The sequence below is a fragment of the Carica papaya genome, chromosome 8 (genome assembly GCF_054855325.1).
Source record: "Carica papaya isolate Zhongbai chromosome 8, ASM5485532v1, whole genome shotgun sequence".
NCBI lineage: Eukaryota > Viridiplantae > Streptophyta > Magnoliopsida > Brassicales > Caricaceae > Carica > Carica papaya.
Genome location: NC_142316.1, coordinates 31,810,676 through 31,826,552, shown reverse-complemented (window position 1 = coordinate 31,826,552; position 15,877 = coordinate 31,810,676). Strand labels below are relative to the sequence as shown.

General features: G+C 31.8%; 2 protein-coding genes across 2 annotated transcripts; one reads left to right on the top strand and one right to left on the bottom strand.

Annotated features, from left to right (window-relative positions):
* On the top strand, positions 1 to 2,370 carry LOC110822690 (expansin-A16-like). Its single transcript, XM_022052863.2, has 3 exons — positions 1 to 280; positions 1,284 to 1,590; positions 1,757 to 2,370. The coding sequence occupies exons 1-3, from the start codon at positions 127 to 129 to the stop codon at positions 2,067 to 2,069; spliced, it is 774 nt and encodes a 257-aa protein (XP_021908555.1). The 5' UTR covers positions 1 to 126; the 3' UTR covers positions 2,070 to 2,370.
* Positions 2,371 to 2,599: 229 nt separating this feature from the next.
* LOC110822759 (transducin family protein / WD-40 repeat family protein) lies at positions 2,600 to 9,511 on the bottom strand. Its single transcript, XM_022052949.2, has 12 exons — positions 9,178 to 9,511; positions 8,495 to 8,710; positions 7,278 to 8,396; positions 6,277 to 6,399; positions 5,434 to 5,615; positions 5,124 to 5,355; positions 4,749 to 4,958; positions 4,203 to 4,331; positions 3,942 to 4,010; positions 3,565 to 3,687; positions 3,310 to 3,360; positions 2,600 to 3,219 (listed from the first exon to the last, which is right to left on the bottom strand). Exons 1-12 carry the CDS (start codon positions 9,406 to 9,408, stop codon positions 3,076 to 3,078), a joined length of 2,829 nt encoding a protein of 942 aa, XP_021908641.2. The 5' UTR covers positions 9,409 to 9,511; the 3' UTR covers positions 2,600 to 3,075.
* Between the last annotated feature and the right edge of the window lie 6,366 nt (positions 9,512 to 15,877).

Below are 15,877 nucleotides of genomic sequence, written 5' to 3'. Positions count from 1 at the left end.
GCCGCTCATGGAATGCAATAATCTAGCAAGAGAAAAACTCTTCAAATTTTATTACTGTTGGAGAATAGAGTGACCTAAAAATAATTAATACTTACCAAAGAAAAAGTCACAAGCTCCTCCTCCTCCATGGTTTCAACTTTGAGATTCTTTCATGCAATAGTACATCTCATCTTGTTTCTTGTGCTGCCTCAATGCCATGCATCTCACAGGCATAGTAAGAAACCTGGTTCCTGGAAGCAAGCTCATGCCACCTTCTATGAAGGTGATACAGAAACGTATGGTATGATTTTTCTTTTGAAGTTGAATTATATACATTATATATTAATTAATTGATATATAAATTTTTATTATAACTCAATTTTTTATTAAATACAAACGAAATTATATAACACAACTTGAATTCACAACATTTTATAAGAGAGGGATGTACTGACTATCTAAACAAATTTTCAATAGTGACATGGTATAAAACAAAAATATTAATTCAATTTCTCTACTATTTTAAAATATTTACATTGTCCTCTCTAATTATTTTTACTATTTTAATCATTATGCTTTCAAAAAAAATTTGTTCTAATCTTTCGTTGTTGACAACATTAGTAAAGGTGTTACATGGACCAATAGTGGTTACATGATACATTATATCATTCATTTTAGATATCATGTGTCCAATAATATACTATCTAATATGGTACCCGTTTGCCAAAGAAGAAGTCACCAGAAGGAGCACAACGAGGAAAGCCATCAGAAGAAATTGCAAACACTACTTCAACCCACATAGTACAAAGAGGAAGAAGAGATGAATTTAGAAATCTAGGATTTTAGAGTTAAAATTGGTGGACCTATTTGTTTTTTTTACCTGAACTATTTTTTTAATTAAATCAATTTTTGTTGGTATAAATTAAAAAATTTACATTAGATGTCATATCATTGGACACATGATATCTAATGTGAATAAAGATCCACTTAGAAAGTATCATGTGACTAAGTTGGATCAAATTGCTACGTTTATTAATATCGTTAATAAACAGAGTCGAAAATAAATATTTTTTAAATATAAAAATAAAAATAAAAAATATATATATAAAGATTAATTTAAATATTTTAAAATAATACAATGACTAAATTAATATTATAACTGATGATATATTTTTTAGAAGCTTATATCGGAGCACTTCTTTGTATAATGTTAATAGTTAGTCATCTATTTATAACGCTATCTCATATGGTATTTTGGATAAATAATTTATATATTTTATTTATTTGTTGGTGGTAATTATAAGGTGGTGCCTGTGGATACAAAGATGTTGTCCAACTAGGGTACGGATTGGACACAGTGGCAGTGAGCAATGTTTTATTCGAGGAAGGGAAAGGCTGCGGTGGTTGCTATGAGATCCAATGCATAAACAGTCAACAATGGTGTAAACCAGGCCAACCATCTATCTTTGTTACAGTAACAGATAATTGTCCTCCAAGTTACCAAAGCGATGGATGGTGTAATCCTCCAAGACAACATTTTGATCTTGCCAAGCCTGCTTACCTCAAAATTGCTGAATACAAGGCTGGCATAGTTCCTGTTCAATACCGAAGGTAACAACACTTCAAAGTTTCTGCATCATTTATTAATCAATTATCATTTTATACTAAGTTGTTCACCCATTAAGATGGATTGAAGTTTAAATCCTAAACCAAGTTCTAGAACTTACCTGTTTTAAAAACCCAAGTTCATTTCTAAGAAAAATGTTGTTATACGCAGAGTTCCATGCAATAAGCAAGGTGGTATCAAGTTCACCATTAATGGCCACCAGTACTGGAACGAAGTTTCAGTGTGGAACGTCGCCGGATCTGGCGATGTCAAGAGTGTGCAGGTAAAAGGTGACGGGAAGCTTCGATGGACGCCGTTGACACGATCATGGGGTCACAGATGGACGACCGGCGCCAACCTCACCGGCCAAGCTCTTACCTTCCGGGTTCAGGGAAGTGACGGCAGATTTTCAACTTCGTGGCGTGTTACCCCTAAGAACTGGCAGTTTGGTCAGACTTTTCAAGGCAAGAATTTTCGCAAGTGATCATCTTTTCTTTCTTCTTTCTGATCTGCATCTTTAGCCTTGTCTGTGATTAATGATTGGTAGCCGTTGACTGGGAGTGAAAATTGTAGACTGAGCTATCCTAATACGACGTAGTATCGTATGTATAATCCTCTTGCTGCTAGAACCTACATAGGCCTAGACTCCCTTGTGTAAAAACTGTTTGAGTCAGAATCATATGTATATACGTAGTAGACCTGCATCGGCCAGAGAGAAATGCATATAGATATGTATTACTAGCATTTTTATAAAGACTGGTGTTGAGTGCATTGAGGTTTTCTCTTCTTCTGTTTTTACTTCTCTCTCTCTCTCTCATATTTTTCTATTACAATCTTTCTTTTTAAAGCAAAGGACAAACTACAATTTATTCTTGTGGTTTAATTTATTAGCCTCTGAGAACATCTTCTATATATATATATATATATATATATGTATACGAATCAAACTACCTAAGCTTTAAACAGGGAGCCTTTTCTTGGTACTGCAGCAGAACTGCCGATGCATATTTCAAATGGCAAAACTTGGCAAAGTTAGATGGAACTGCTCAATAAGTTACATATATTACAGTGTGAAAATTAAGGATCAAAGAGTTACAAAGTAAAAAATCTCTCTCAATCATGTTGACCAATATATATTCTCTCACTTGTCAAAAAGAGAAAATAAGAAACAACACTTCTCTTGCACGGGCGCAGTGGCGGGCTACTGATCAGGATCTTTCTCTTTCCTATCACCACCTCATGTGATGGTGCAACGGATTTCTCACCAAAAAGTTTCTGCTATATTCCAAGCCATTGACCAAACAGGAACACAAATCCCCAACGTTGTTAACTCTGATATTTTCTGTTCAAACATGCCAGTGTTTCATCTGGGACTTGTGAATATATTCAATATCTTCAGAAGGAATATAACAGATCTCTCTTCTTACTAACTTTCCCTTTCTTACTGCGGTTCTCTTGCCACTAAATCAGCTCCAGGCATGCAGATGATTTCATTTCTTCTGCTGCTTCTTTTTCTTTCTTTCTGTTTTTGTCTCTGTCCTTGCTTCCAATCGTTTCGACTGTTGTGAACGGATTTCTAGTAGTTTTGACTTGGCATCTTGAAAGAGCGCATCAGATCTTGAAACCATCAATTGCTGAAATTGAAAGATAAAAAGGGGGAAAGGATATTATTTCTGACTTCCCGAAATTATATGGACAAGTAACCCATAAACTCATCTATATACCTTCAGATGGTCCATTGCAGCAAGATTAAAGCCAATTGTATCTTTGCATTCCTAGTACAAACACACATTTCATCATTTTAAACAAGCCTCTAAATCTTTTCAAGTTTGTCGCCAAGCTAAAAAACAAAATACCAAAATGACATCTTTATCACGCACAAGAACTGAGAATGTTCCTGCTGTTCTTTTGAAGGAAAATTCCTGGTGTATTAGAAGGGGTGTCAAGGAGGAACTTAGACAGAACAGTATAGCAATTACCTTGACTCTAGCATAAAGGATATCTTTGAGAACTGTCAACAATGGTCTGGCAGCTGGAGTGCAAACCAACTGACTATGATGTGTTTGCAATAACACTGTTGCCAACCTGCAAACAAGCTCAACCTGCATATTCCAAATTCAATTTTTTAAATTGCATTCCCGTAAGAAAAATGAAGCTAATATACTTGCAATGTTGATGAGCTGTAAGTTAGAAATCTTGCACGAGAACGGGAGACATTGCCAGTCTGTAACCCAGAAGGTAATAACAGGGGGAAAATAACATAGAAAGAAAAGGAAGATAATATAGGTCCGATACACTGGTCAATCAAAAAGATTTAACTTGGGCATAAATATATTCAGACATCCCATAGGACAACCTTATCAGGATTTGGAATCCAATCCTTCAAGTAATTGAGAAGCTTCAATGCATCAGAGAATGGCAAAGCCTGCAAAGAAATTCCTCCCAGTTAGACATTAATGTTCACCATCAGAACCAAAGCAACCAAATGTAAAGTATTTAGTTCCTTCCAAAGCATAAAAGATCTCTCAGGAATTAAATGCTTTGTAAAATACAACTGACAAGATAACATTTCAATTTTCCCCCCTTCTGTTTTCTGGATAAACCCAAAGCAGCTTACCAGCAAGGTCTGCTCCAGATCGTTCGTGTTTACATTTGAAATGGCACGGAGAACATAATCAGATGGAGATAGCCCAAGCATGATAACATTTGGTTGGAACTCAGTGGGTTGTCCCCTTGTCTTCTCCTCCTGAAAATTATGAAGTTAAAAGCAAAAATTTGTAAAGAGAGAAGTTATTTTTTAACGATAAATCACAGTGAGTTCCTTCCATAGTGGCTGGCATTATCAGATGGGAAGGAATGATTATAAGGCCATAATCATACCAAAAAAGAAAACTCATTAAATTTACATGTAGGGCAAACAGTATATGGCTGTACTTCGATAATCATGCAGTAGCTAGCTGGATCACTCTTGGCCTACCAATTTTCTCCCTCTGTCCTTTCATTTTGGTTTGCATAGAATCTCCAAAAGAGGGAACAAAATAGAGTGCATCTATAGAGAGAGAGAGAGAGAAAGCTGATAATTCCCCTCCCTCTCCTTTAGGGGACACTTTTAATTGACACTCCAATTTGAGCAAAATGAGATTGTAAGCTAACATAACCATACCTCATGTTCAGCAAGACGCTTCAACTCCACTTCTGCAACATCTAATGCATCAATGATTGAATCAGTTGCACTAAGGGTTTCTTGAGTCTTCTTTCCTGCTACACCTACAGCACCCTCCTCTGGAATTTCTTCCTTAAGGGCATACCTGTTTTCAAATGCGTTGTCAATGTCAGACTCAAACAGCTCCTCCAACCTCTTTTCCTTCTCTTCCTGCAAATTCAGGTTGCACAACTCAAATCATGCAAACAATCAACTAAGGGAACAGTCCAAATATCATCAAAACTTACTAATACAACCTCGCAAACAGCTCAAATTACCAAAATTTGAAAGAGAAAAGAAAGGAAATAATTTGGTAGCATTAACAAGAAGAAAAACCTCAATGAAAAATGGTTCTTCAGTACGATCCCAACGGCGAATAGACCTGTCATGAGATCCTGTCACCACAAAGTCTCCACGGCTGCTAATTGCCAGACACCAAACATCTGCATGATGTCCCTCAAGAGTTAAAAGCAACTCAAACTTATCAGCATCCCAATATTTGACAAGGCGATCTTTCCCCACGCTAAACATGTAATGGGTATTGTGAACAAACTGTACTGCCATAACACTGCCACAAAACATAATGCATCAGAAAAGCTTTCCAGCTTTTAATTTTTAAAATCTAACCTTAGCAATTGTATAGTACCTGTCAGTGTGAGCAAAAATTGATTTATGACAGTCACCAAAATCCAAACCCCAAATCTTCAAATTTTTGTCTGCAGAACCAGTCACAATCAAATCTCCATCTGATGAAACATCCATACAGAGAACAGGTAGCTTGTGACCATACAAGGAAAGGAAAAATTTGAAGGAATCCATAAAGAAAACCTGAAAGGTGGTGCGGAGAGAAGAAATAAAATGGATCAGAATCAATAAGAGGCTCATAGAAACTGCAGAACATAATCTCGACCTCAACGGCAATGAGATATTCAGGACAAAACAAAAGTTAGGGCAAGAACAAGCATAGTCCAATGCGCTAATTCAATTAAAAAGATTCATCCCCAAAATGATATTAGTTTAGATAAGTGATGTTAAAAAATAAAATAAAATCTTTTCTCAAGCAATTCTCAAACTATAAACATTTCATAGAAGTTTCCATCCAATATGTAATCAATCAACTAATGCACAGTCCTTTGCCTTCATAATCCTATTTATGAAGCAGCAACAGCTGTTTGACTTCGTAATTTTACACTTACAGCGAGATATCATGATTATAATTTTTAATCAAAAGTATGTAGCTGGTAGAGGAAGAAAGGTACACATGTTCAACAAGAACCTTTTTACTGCAAGTAACTATAACTGTAATTTCAGGAAACATTGTAAAAGAAAGAATAAAAATGCTTCTTTTAAGAAGCTATTAGAATATGAAAATAATGGTTGCCTGAATAATTAACTCATCAAGAATAAGTAATATTCTTTCAGAAAAAGAATCTTAAGTAGTAAACTGTACAAAACAAAATGAAAAGAAATAGTAATACCCAAACTATACCTTTACTGTGCAATCAAGTAGAGCAACAGCAATATACTTAGCATCAGGACTGACAGCAACCACTAACACATCATCATTCATCTTCAAAGACCTCACATTTGAGACTGTGAGTTGCTTAGAATCCTGTAACAAAACATATTAATCTAGTTTCCAATAACATTTCACATTTATTAATCACATTTACCCTGTACAAAGCATAGGTAAAAAAAGCTAAGGGATAAAAAGGAACAGTTGAAGGTATAAATGGTCAAATAGGCAAAAGGCAAGAATTTTCTACAATATCAATGGAAAACTTCATAAAGAAAACATATAATGATATAGCTATTCTAGAATGCCAGTGAGAGTTCACAAAATAGCAACTCATAGACAACCCGATGAGAGAGAGAGAGAGAGAGACAGAGAGGGAGAGAAAGAGACCTGCAATTCTGTTGTAGAAGGGATAAAAAGAATAAGAAAAAAAAATCAAGCTCTATTTGATGCATGAAAATATTTATCTGATTTTTATTTTCTAAATTCACAAGATGTACATTTGTATTTGTAGAATAAGCAAGTACTAACAAGAATAATTTTCTTAAAAAAATGACTAAAATAACTTCTATAACTTTCTATCTCCATTAAATTTACTGTTACTTTTTTATTGTTAACAAACTTATATGATTTTATTAATAAAATACATATAAATTAATGAAATATTTTCATGTACTGAGTGAAGCCTTCAATTCTCTCATCAATATTATCTCTGCATATTTCTTTTGATAGAAAATAATGTATCTACATTCAAAAATAAAAAGGTAAGAAGAAGAATATAAAGACTAGAAAGATACAACTTCTAAAACAGAGAATGTTTATATAAGTTAACCACAAGAATCACCATGCAGTATCACACACCATAAGGTTGTAAAGAATGAGCATATTTCCCATTAAAAACAAATAAAATCTATAAAATTTTTGCCTTAAGAAGAGACTTAAACATGAAAAGGATTAAAGGTACGAGAACACACTTGACCAGGTTTCTTTTTGATTTGGTATTCCCAGAATTTAACGTCATGATCTGCACTTCCAGTGACAAAACCATTTTCATTTGGAATGGCAGCAATGGATCTGACAGAGCCGCCATGAGCATCTACTGCTTCAATGCAAGTGCCGCTCCCGATGTCAATAATTTCTAATTTTCCACTCTTGGTTCCAACAAGAGCATACTTATTATGAGGAACAATTAAACCACATAATCCATACCCAGAATCAATAGTTTGAAGACAAGCACCAGTACTTGGATTCCATATCTTTACGGCATTGTGACTGGTTGACATCAAAAGAGTGTTGTCAGCACTTAGGGTAACACTCCTGACATCAGAACGGTGTCCCTCGAGTTCAATAGCAAGTGATTTTTTATTTGCATTGCTTTCGATGGTGTAAAACTCCAATAAGTTACTGTTCAAAGACAATGCTAAAGTAGCTAGTGAATTCTTGGGAGTAATTGGACAAAAGGAAATGGAACAAACTTTTTTGCTAGCTCGAACAGTTTGAAGAAGCTTAAAAACATCAGGGACTGTAACCACAGGAATGCTTCCAGCTTCTTCAGTTCCAAGACTTGCATCTCCATTTTCAGTTTCTTCAACTGCTCCCTTTGCAGATTTCTTCTCCTTTCTGTGAAGCCTACGTTTTGCTTTACGCTTTGCCTCAGCTTCATCAAGTACCCGGAATATCTCAACCGTCTTCCCTGCCACTTGACAAGCCAGCAAATTTCCTGAATTATTGAACCTAACAGTTGCAACTCTATCCTTGCTTTGTCGCTGAATTTCACCAAACTGCAGCAAAACTTCCCATTTATTTTGAGTTGACAAGTCTCCATTACTCTCACTTTTGTTTTCATTTGTATTAGAAATGGAAGATCCACCCAGCAAGTGATCTTTAACAGTGTAAAACCGAAGTTCCAGGTCCGCCGAGCCACTGACCAGAAATCTTTCTCCAGGGTCCACATCTATGGACCAAATCTCGCTATGATGACCGCTAATTATTTGCATACAATGCTGGGTTTCAAGATCCCACACTCTCAAGAATTTGTCTTTGGAGGAGGAAACAAGCTTTTTACCAGATTCCAAGAAAACAAGATCCGTAACCTACAATGCATACCCAAAAAAAAAAAAACAGATTTCCCATTGTATGAGCCGGCCAGTATTTCAAATTCCTGCCTATTAGATAGAGCTCTAAAACAAACCTGGTCTCGATGCCCACGAAGACGAAAAAGGCCAGTCTCACCAACAACGTCCCATAATATAATATCATTGTCTTTGCCTCCAGATGCAAGAAGAGAACCAAGCTTATTGTACCTTAGCGCAGTCACAGCTCCCTTATGCCCATTCAACGTGGTCTCACAGGTTCCTTTGTCAAAATCCCAAATTCTTATACTACCATCCGCATACCCACTGGCCACCTGCAATTATATCTAGTTTAATATTCGTTCATATCTAACTTAATATTATCATATATTATAAGAAACAAAAAAAAAATGAAGGGAAAATTAATAATACGGAAAATCATAAAGGAAATTTAAAGTTCATTCTTTGAACTTCTAATAAATGGAACTTTGGTTCAAACATTCAATATTTTCCTTCCTCACTTTCTCGCAGCAAATGTCTTTCTTCATATTTAGCTTGATGTAATTCACCATCCTTTCTCTAAAGGCTACATTTCGTTAAACTATCAAATTGCTCATGTTTCCTCCGTCTTCCGACGTAGTATACAAAGGAGAGAAGCCTAACAGAACCAAAATTTTCCTTCCAAAATTCGAATACGAATTTCAGTTTCCCATTAAATGTATTCCTTTTCCGGCGTATTCGCAGCAATAGCACAGGCGACAAGACGAGAAAGAATTTGTACTTTAAGTGGAGAAAAAGATACCAGAGAAGGAAAGGAGGCTATCGAGGTGACAGCAGGAGAGTGAGCTCGCGCGGAAGGAGAAGGAGTTAGGAATTTGGTGCAGACGCCTTGCCGGACGTGCCACACGCCGACCTTCTCGAGCGCCGGAGCTAGCAGATACTTTCCGGTGGAGTCGTATGTGATGTCGGACTCCACCGATACTATAACGCCGAAAGCAGCCGCCGGCTCGTACCTTAGGTACGCCTTCACCATTGCAACTCTTTAACTGGTTTACCTTCTGTTCTCGCGCTCTAATGGTGCTCACAGCTTGTTGAATTGCAGGAGGGTTTAGGGTTTTGGCAAAAAAGGAACGTAGGTTTTGGGTTTAGCAAATTTGTACTCATCGGCTTTTCACGGGCCGGCCCAACATGTCTGTGTATATAATGAAAATCAATAAAAATACTACAGTAAGTTTTTTTTTATTTTTTGTGCAAGTGCAACTTAATATATATATATATATATATATATATATATACATAATTTTTTCGTGCTAATCAAAATCTGAACAGTGAAAAAGCACCCAAAAATTCCAGTGTAAAATAATACAGTGAAATTTTTTTACCAAACTTGAGTTTGTAACTAATTAAAATAATCAAAATTTTCAATCATAAAATGTTAATATCTTAAAGGAAAATAATTATAAACACCTCTTAGGGTATTTTCCTATTAATATTTGAATTTCAATATCTGATTTGTCCCTAATACCATCAAAAACAAATCATTTAGACTAAAAACTAAAAGTTATGAAAAAATTTCTTGTGATCTCATAGTTAGTGATATGGGTTCAAAATTTACAGTAAAATTATGTTATATATTATTACCAAATATATACATATATAGACGTGGGTGTGTGTGTGTACATGACAATATATAATAACTATGATCTTACAAATTGTAATGGGGATGAGTGTTGTCCCACTAGTTTTATTGCTCGTTGGTTTGAAGCAGAATATCACTAGCAACCCTTCTTCAGCATAATTATGTAGTTAGGTGGAAATTATGAGTAGTGAGAGAAACAGATTTAAAATCTTAATTTCAATTTTTATTTAATGAAAATAATATATGTTACGTTGTATTTAAAATATATATTAATGACGGTGTTTAATTATTTTTCTGATTTCATTTCTTAATTCAATCATTAAATATTAATTTTAAGTAGTATTAAAATTTAGAAATAAAATATTTAAATCATATTGGGTTAATTATTTAATCTTTTTCGAGCTGGACAGCTAAAATCACCCAATTTTTCTTTTAACAAAATATAAAACAGGAAAACAAAAATAAAAAAAATTCATGAAGTTTCTTTCTCTGTATATAATTCTGCATGTGCATGGAATTTCTTCCTAAGCAATATGCATCCCGATCCTTAACTCTTTGCCGAGTCATTGTAGTCAAAGAAAAGAGAGAGCTAGCTTTACCTCTAACTCCAAGCAAAATGTTTATTTCATTCGGTCCATTTAATAGAACATTAATCTTCTTCACTTCGCTTTAACCTTAATTATAGGCAAAATAATTATCTCGTTAGATCTATTTAATCGAACATTTGCTTCAATTTACCCTTAATTATAATTTTATGCAAAATAATTCTCTTTGGGTCCGTTTAATCGAACATTAATTTTTTTTCTTCGATTTACTCTTAATTTTAAGTAAAATAATTATCTCATTCGATCTGTTTAATCGATCATTGACCTTTTTTGCAATGCTTTACCTATAATTTTAAGTAAAATAATCATTTCGTTGGGTCTCTTTAATAAAGCATTTATTATTTTTTGCTTCGTTGATTTTTTTTATAAAAAATATCAATAATTAAATTATAATAAATGTTAAATTTTAAAAATTAACTTAATAATTTGTTATTCTAAAATTTATTTTACCAAATAAATATTTTTAATGCCAAATTTTTCGTATTTTGATTGATCCTATGTAAAGTTTTTTTACTATACATGTAAAAATCATCTAAAGAGTAACGTTCCAATCATCTTATATAATTACGTACTTTAAATATTTTAATTATTATTTTAGATTACTAAAGAGATGATATTTATATAATAAAATAAAATATTATATACAATATATTTACCGGTTATATTAAGTTAATAAAAATATTTTTATAAATTATTTTAAATATTAAATTAATCATAAAAAATGCAAAAGCTGAAATTTACATGTCTGGTTGCCGCCAACTCTACTTGATCTCAAATGCAATGATCGAGGAAGTGATAACACAGTAGACAATGATATATAAGATGAACAAGAAAGCGTGTTTGGGATCATTTGCAGGGTGTCGTCGCTTCACTTTATATATATATATATATATATATATATATATGCATATGAAAAAATTTCAAGATACGACAGAGATCATGCAGATCCGACCCGACAACATTATACCGTCGTTGAAGTTAATAAGATCTGAAATCTTGGTGCGTGCATGTGTAAAATGCAATGCATACTGTGACAATATATATATATATATATGTATGTATGTACAGGCGACGCATATTGATGAAATGGGTTGTCTTTTGCGGTCGGTATACATGATTTCAACCGCATATATATTACATATATAACTATGCATATATAATACGTGTGGCCAAAATTATATGATGATCTGCAGGTGTATAGATCATGATCACTTCGCCATACATATATTGCGTATACGTGTGGCCAATGGACATCATATGTTTTCTCCGGTGTCATTAAATCAAGAATGGGGTGACGTGGGTACCATGTGGTTTATCAAAAGCATGGTGCACTCTGGTTTCCCATTTTCTTTTGACAGAAAAATCTAGATATCATACATAATTATTTTTTGAAAAAATTATTTAGCACGATCATATTGTATATAGCATGATAGATATAGATATATATATATATATATACATAGATACATACAGATAGAGATACCCAATGCAGCCACCGCCACATTTTTGTTATATGTATTATATATAGTCTATATACTGTACCAGACTACTTGCACTCATTGGAGACAAAAGTCAAAAGCTTTTATACAAAAACAGAAGATGGTCATTTTATAATATACAAAAACAGAAGATGGTCATTATATAATATACGTGTGTGTGTGTGTCACCAATATAATAATACAATATATATTATAGAAACATTGGACACCAAGTAAATATATTTTCTGTGTTTGATATTTCTGATGTGGTCCTCTAGCAAATAGAAATCGTTGTCGTTCTAAAAAAGAATGCCGACATAACAATTGGATTTGAGGTTGTAGTTGTCTTCTTCACTTCAGTATTATTAAAGGAAAATATCTATATATATATGTATGATAAAATATAATTTAAATATAAATTAAATTGAATTTTACATATAATGCATTTATATCGATATAATAATTTTATACATTATAAAAATCTAAATATAATAAAACTATAATATGTTTCTAACCCATTTAACTAATCATTTTTTTTTTCTCAAAAATTTTATAGATTCGTCGGGCGGATAAATAAATTATAAGAAACTAATCAAAGAAATTGTATAAAAGAGTACGTAAAAACAAACGGATTACATATATTAGTTTTATTAAAAGAAAAAAAGAAAAGAAAACAAACATAAACAAAACGTCATCGTATTAGTTTATATTGTGAATGGAAAAAGTCATCAAACAAGTTGTGCTAATTGTCTTATCACTCACTACCAATAGGAAGTTGGCTGCTGGGTAGCTTGGCAACGGCGGATCTTTACCTAATTCACCCTCTAAATATAATCACGTAGCTTAAAATTTTCATATTTTTTATACACTATAGTAAAAATACGTTGATTATCATTTAAATATTAGAAAATGAAAGCATATATTATGACTAAATTAAGTGAAAACAACCAAAAAATGATAATTATAATTACTATAAGTCGGCTGTGGGAATTATGGTCGGTTGCCGGCAAGAGGCAAGTAGACAATTGGCTTTGATAGACAAGTTGGAAGAAAATTTGTATAATGACAAACCAGCTTTATTAATTACGATTAATATGCAAATTAATCTTATTTATTAACATTAATCAACAACATAATTGAATTAATGTTTAATTGGAGAAGTAGAAAATTATGGTACGTCTCAATTTCTGTCTTTTTTCTGTACTACCAGACGATGATAAATATTGATAATTAAGAGGATGAGAGTGGGAACAAGGTAGAAAGGTTGGTGGTTTTGGTCACTGTATGACCACCCACCCCTGTCTTAGTCCTAGCCATACCCACCAATTAAATTTTGTTTTTCGTCTGTTTATATGTGTGTATATACATACACACACACACACACACACACATATATATATATATCTCGTGTTACTTTCAAATAATAATTAAGTTTGTAATTCGACAAAGTGGCAGCATGAAAATGAGAATTAGTTTTTTTTTATTAGAAAAAAAAAATTATTAAGCAAATTATATGAATTTTTTTTTTACATCCCTTAATTATTGGTCACACTTTAGAGGACGCTCAACGACGCGTTAAAAGGCTTTTCTCTTAAATTAAAGTATTAGTTTAGTTTTTAAGTTATAGTTTAACACAATACTTTACTCTAAATTTTTCTTTATAATTTTATCAATTAATTTATATAATACTTTCTATTTGATACTAAGAATTAGAAAAAATAAATGGTTATTGCAAAAAAAATTTCTCTTATCTATATATAGTATGTGTGTATGTAAAATTATGCCTATAAACTGAAAATTAACTTGTCACATGCTATAAAAATTAAAAATAATATAAGTAAGTTTTCATATTTTATAATTTGTGCGGTGTAGGTCCGAGGGAAGTGGGGGCAGGAATTGGTATAGGGAATATATGCATTAGCAATTTGCAAAAGGAAATTCCTTGCTATAAAATCAGTTGTGGTATGATAACAGTTTCTGAAAGTTACCAAAAATAAACAAATTATTTATTATTTATGCTTTGATTGACATTTGTAATCAATGTTATGTAACCTTTATGCTTTGGGCAGTGACAATCTGCAAGTTGTTCACCAACCCACCAAATAATAAATCAATAAACAGTTCACGAAGTTTCATAATTTACTACGTAGATTATTATTATAAATTTATTAAATTAATTAATTAGATAAATTTATTTTTTAAAAAATATCCAAATATAATATAATTATTTTGGTTTTTTTATTAAAAAATAAATTTTTTGACCTTTAAAATAAATATAAAATATTATAGATAAAATCATAACAAATAAGTGCAAAACTTTATCTAATTTATCATTTAATTTTTATTTTAAGCGAATAATTATTTATCTAGATTTCATGTTAATTATGAAAAATATATATTTTATTGTTTATTAAAATAATTTATAATTTATTATTATATGTTATTAATTTTAAGAGTATAAAAAAATAAATGAAGTTAATTAATTACACATAAAATAAGAACTTTCTATCTATTTATTTTTTATATTTTTTAATTCAACTCAATAAGTCTTATAATTTTTTGTTATTAATTTCAAAAATTGAAAACTAAAATATTTGAGCGAAAAATAATCAATCCTAATCAGCTTCACTATTATAAAATAAACGATTATCTTCGTACTACCTATAATAGTGGGACGAACTATCTTTATTTTTCTTAATATTTTTTTCATTCCACCTAATAAATTATTATTAATTAATGTATATTTGGATATGATTATGAATCCATGAACTTAGTAATCAATGGGTAATCATATCCATTATACCATATTTTAAGTGATCCAACCGAATACAAAATTACCCTTTCTTAATTAATTTTTAAATTGTTTAATATAAAATTTAGGACAAGATAATGAAATGATATAACCAATATAAAAAGGTACGTAAAAACTAAGCCTACCTTTTCTCTAATCAAGGGAGTACTTGTAGCTAAAAGAAGCCTCACTTTATTTATATTCTTATTCTGACTTTCTTTTAAATTTTTAAGAATTAATATTCAATTATATTATAATATTTAATTCAGTAAAATTTAATATTATTTAATATATTGATAAAATTTAACACTAAATTAAATTAAGTATTTACAAATTAAGTCTTCAGTATTGGAAAACTTTAATCTTAATATACAAATTTTGATTGGAAAAATAGCAAAACAAAATATTTATAATTGGCATAAGAAATATGTTAACAAAAAGGGATAGTGGAAGCATTCAAATGAGGGCAGGTGCATGGTATCTAAATGGGAAATTGATCACCAACCCTTCATCATAAAGTCATCCAACTAGATGATCATATATTTACAAATTAAGATTCTCCAATTTTCTATGAAAGTGGGTCCGGGAAGTCACAATCAGGCAAGCGCGTCTACGGAAAGTCAAACTCCGCGAGATCATGGCTAAAACCTTACGCGAGAAACAGAGGATCCTTACAGAAGTGTTTATCGCCTTTTTTTCCTTTTTCTTTTTTTAAAAATTGAACGTTGCCTTGCTAATTAAAAACTATTTTTACCAACATAATTAAAAACTATAGTTACATAGCCTGCAGGCTTTGGCGGCTAATTTAATCATTTTTTAAAAAAATTAATAATAATATATTATTACAACAGCTAATGAATTTAGTATATTTTTTAAGAAGACTCAATTATCTTGTTTGGATATTAAAATATAAAAGTAAATTATACAATATAATTAATAATCATTCATATACTTTTGGAAATAATTAGGTATGATATTACTTTATAAGT

Coding starts and splice junctions, on each gene's coding strand:
- LOC110822690 (XM_022052863.2), top strand. CDS start 127: ATGGTTTCAACTTTGAGATTCTTTCATGCAATAGTACATCTCATCTTG. Junction 281..1,283: donor AGGTGATACAGAAACGTATG/GTATGATTTTTC, acceptor GGTAATTATAAG/GTGGTGCCTGTGGATACAAA. Junction 1,591..1,756: donor GTTCCTGTTCAATACCGAAG/GTAACAACACTT, acceptor TGTTATACGCAG/AGTTCCATGCAATAAGCAAG.
- LOC110822759 (XM_022052949.2), bottom strand. CDS start 9,408: ATGGTGAAGGCGTACCTAAGGTACGAGCCGGCGGCTGCTTTCGGCGTT. Junction 4,959..5,123: donor AAGAACCATTTTTCATTGAG/GTTTTTCTTCTT, acceptor CTGAATTTGCAG/GAAGAGAAGGAAAAGAGGTT. Junction 4,011..4,202: donor ATCTGGAGCAGACCTTGCTG/GTAAGCTGCTTT, acceptor ATTTCTTTGCAG/GCTTTGCCATTCTCTGATGC.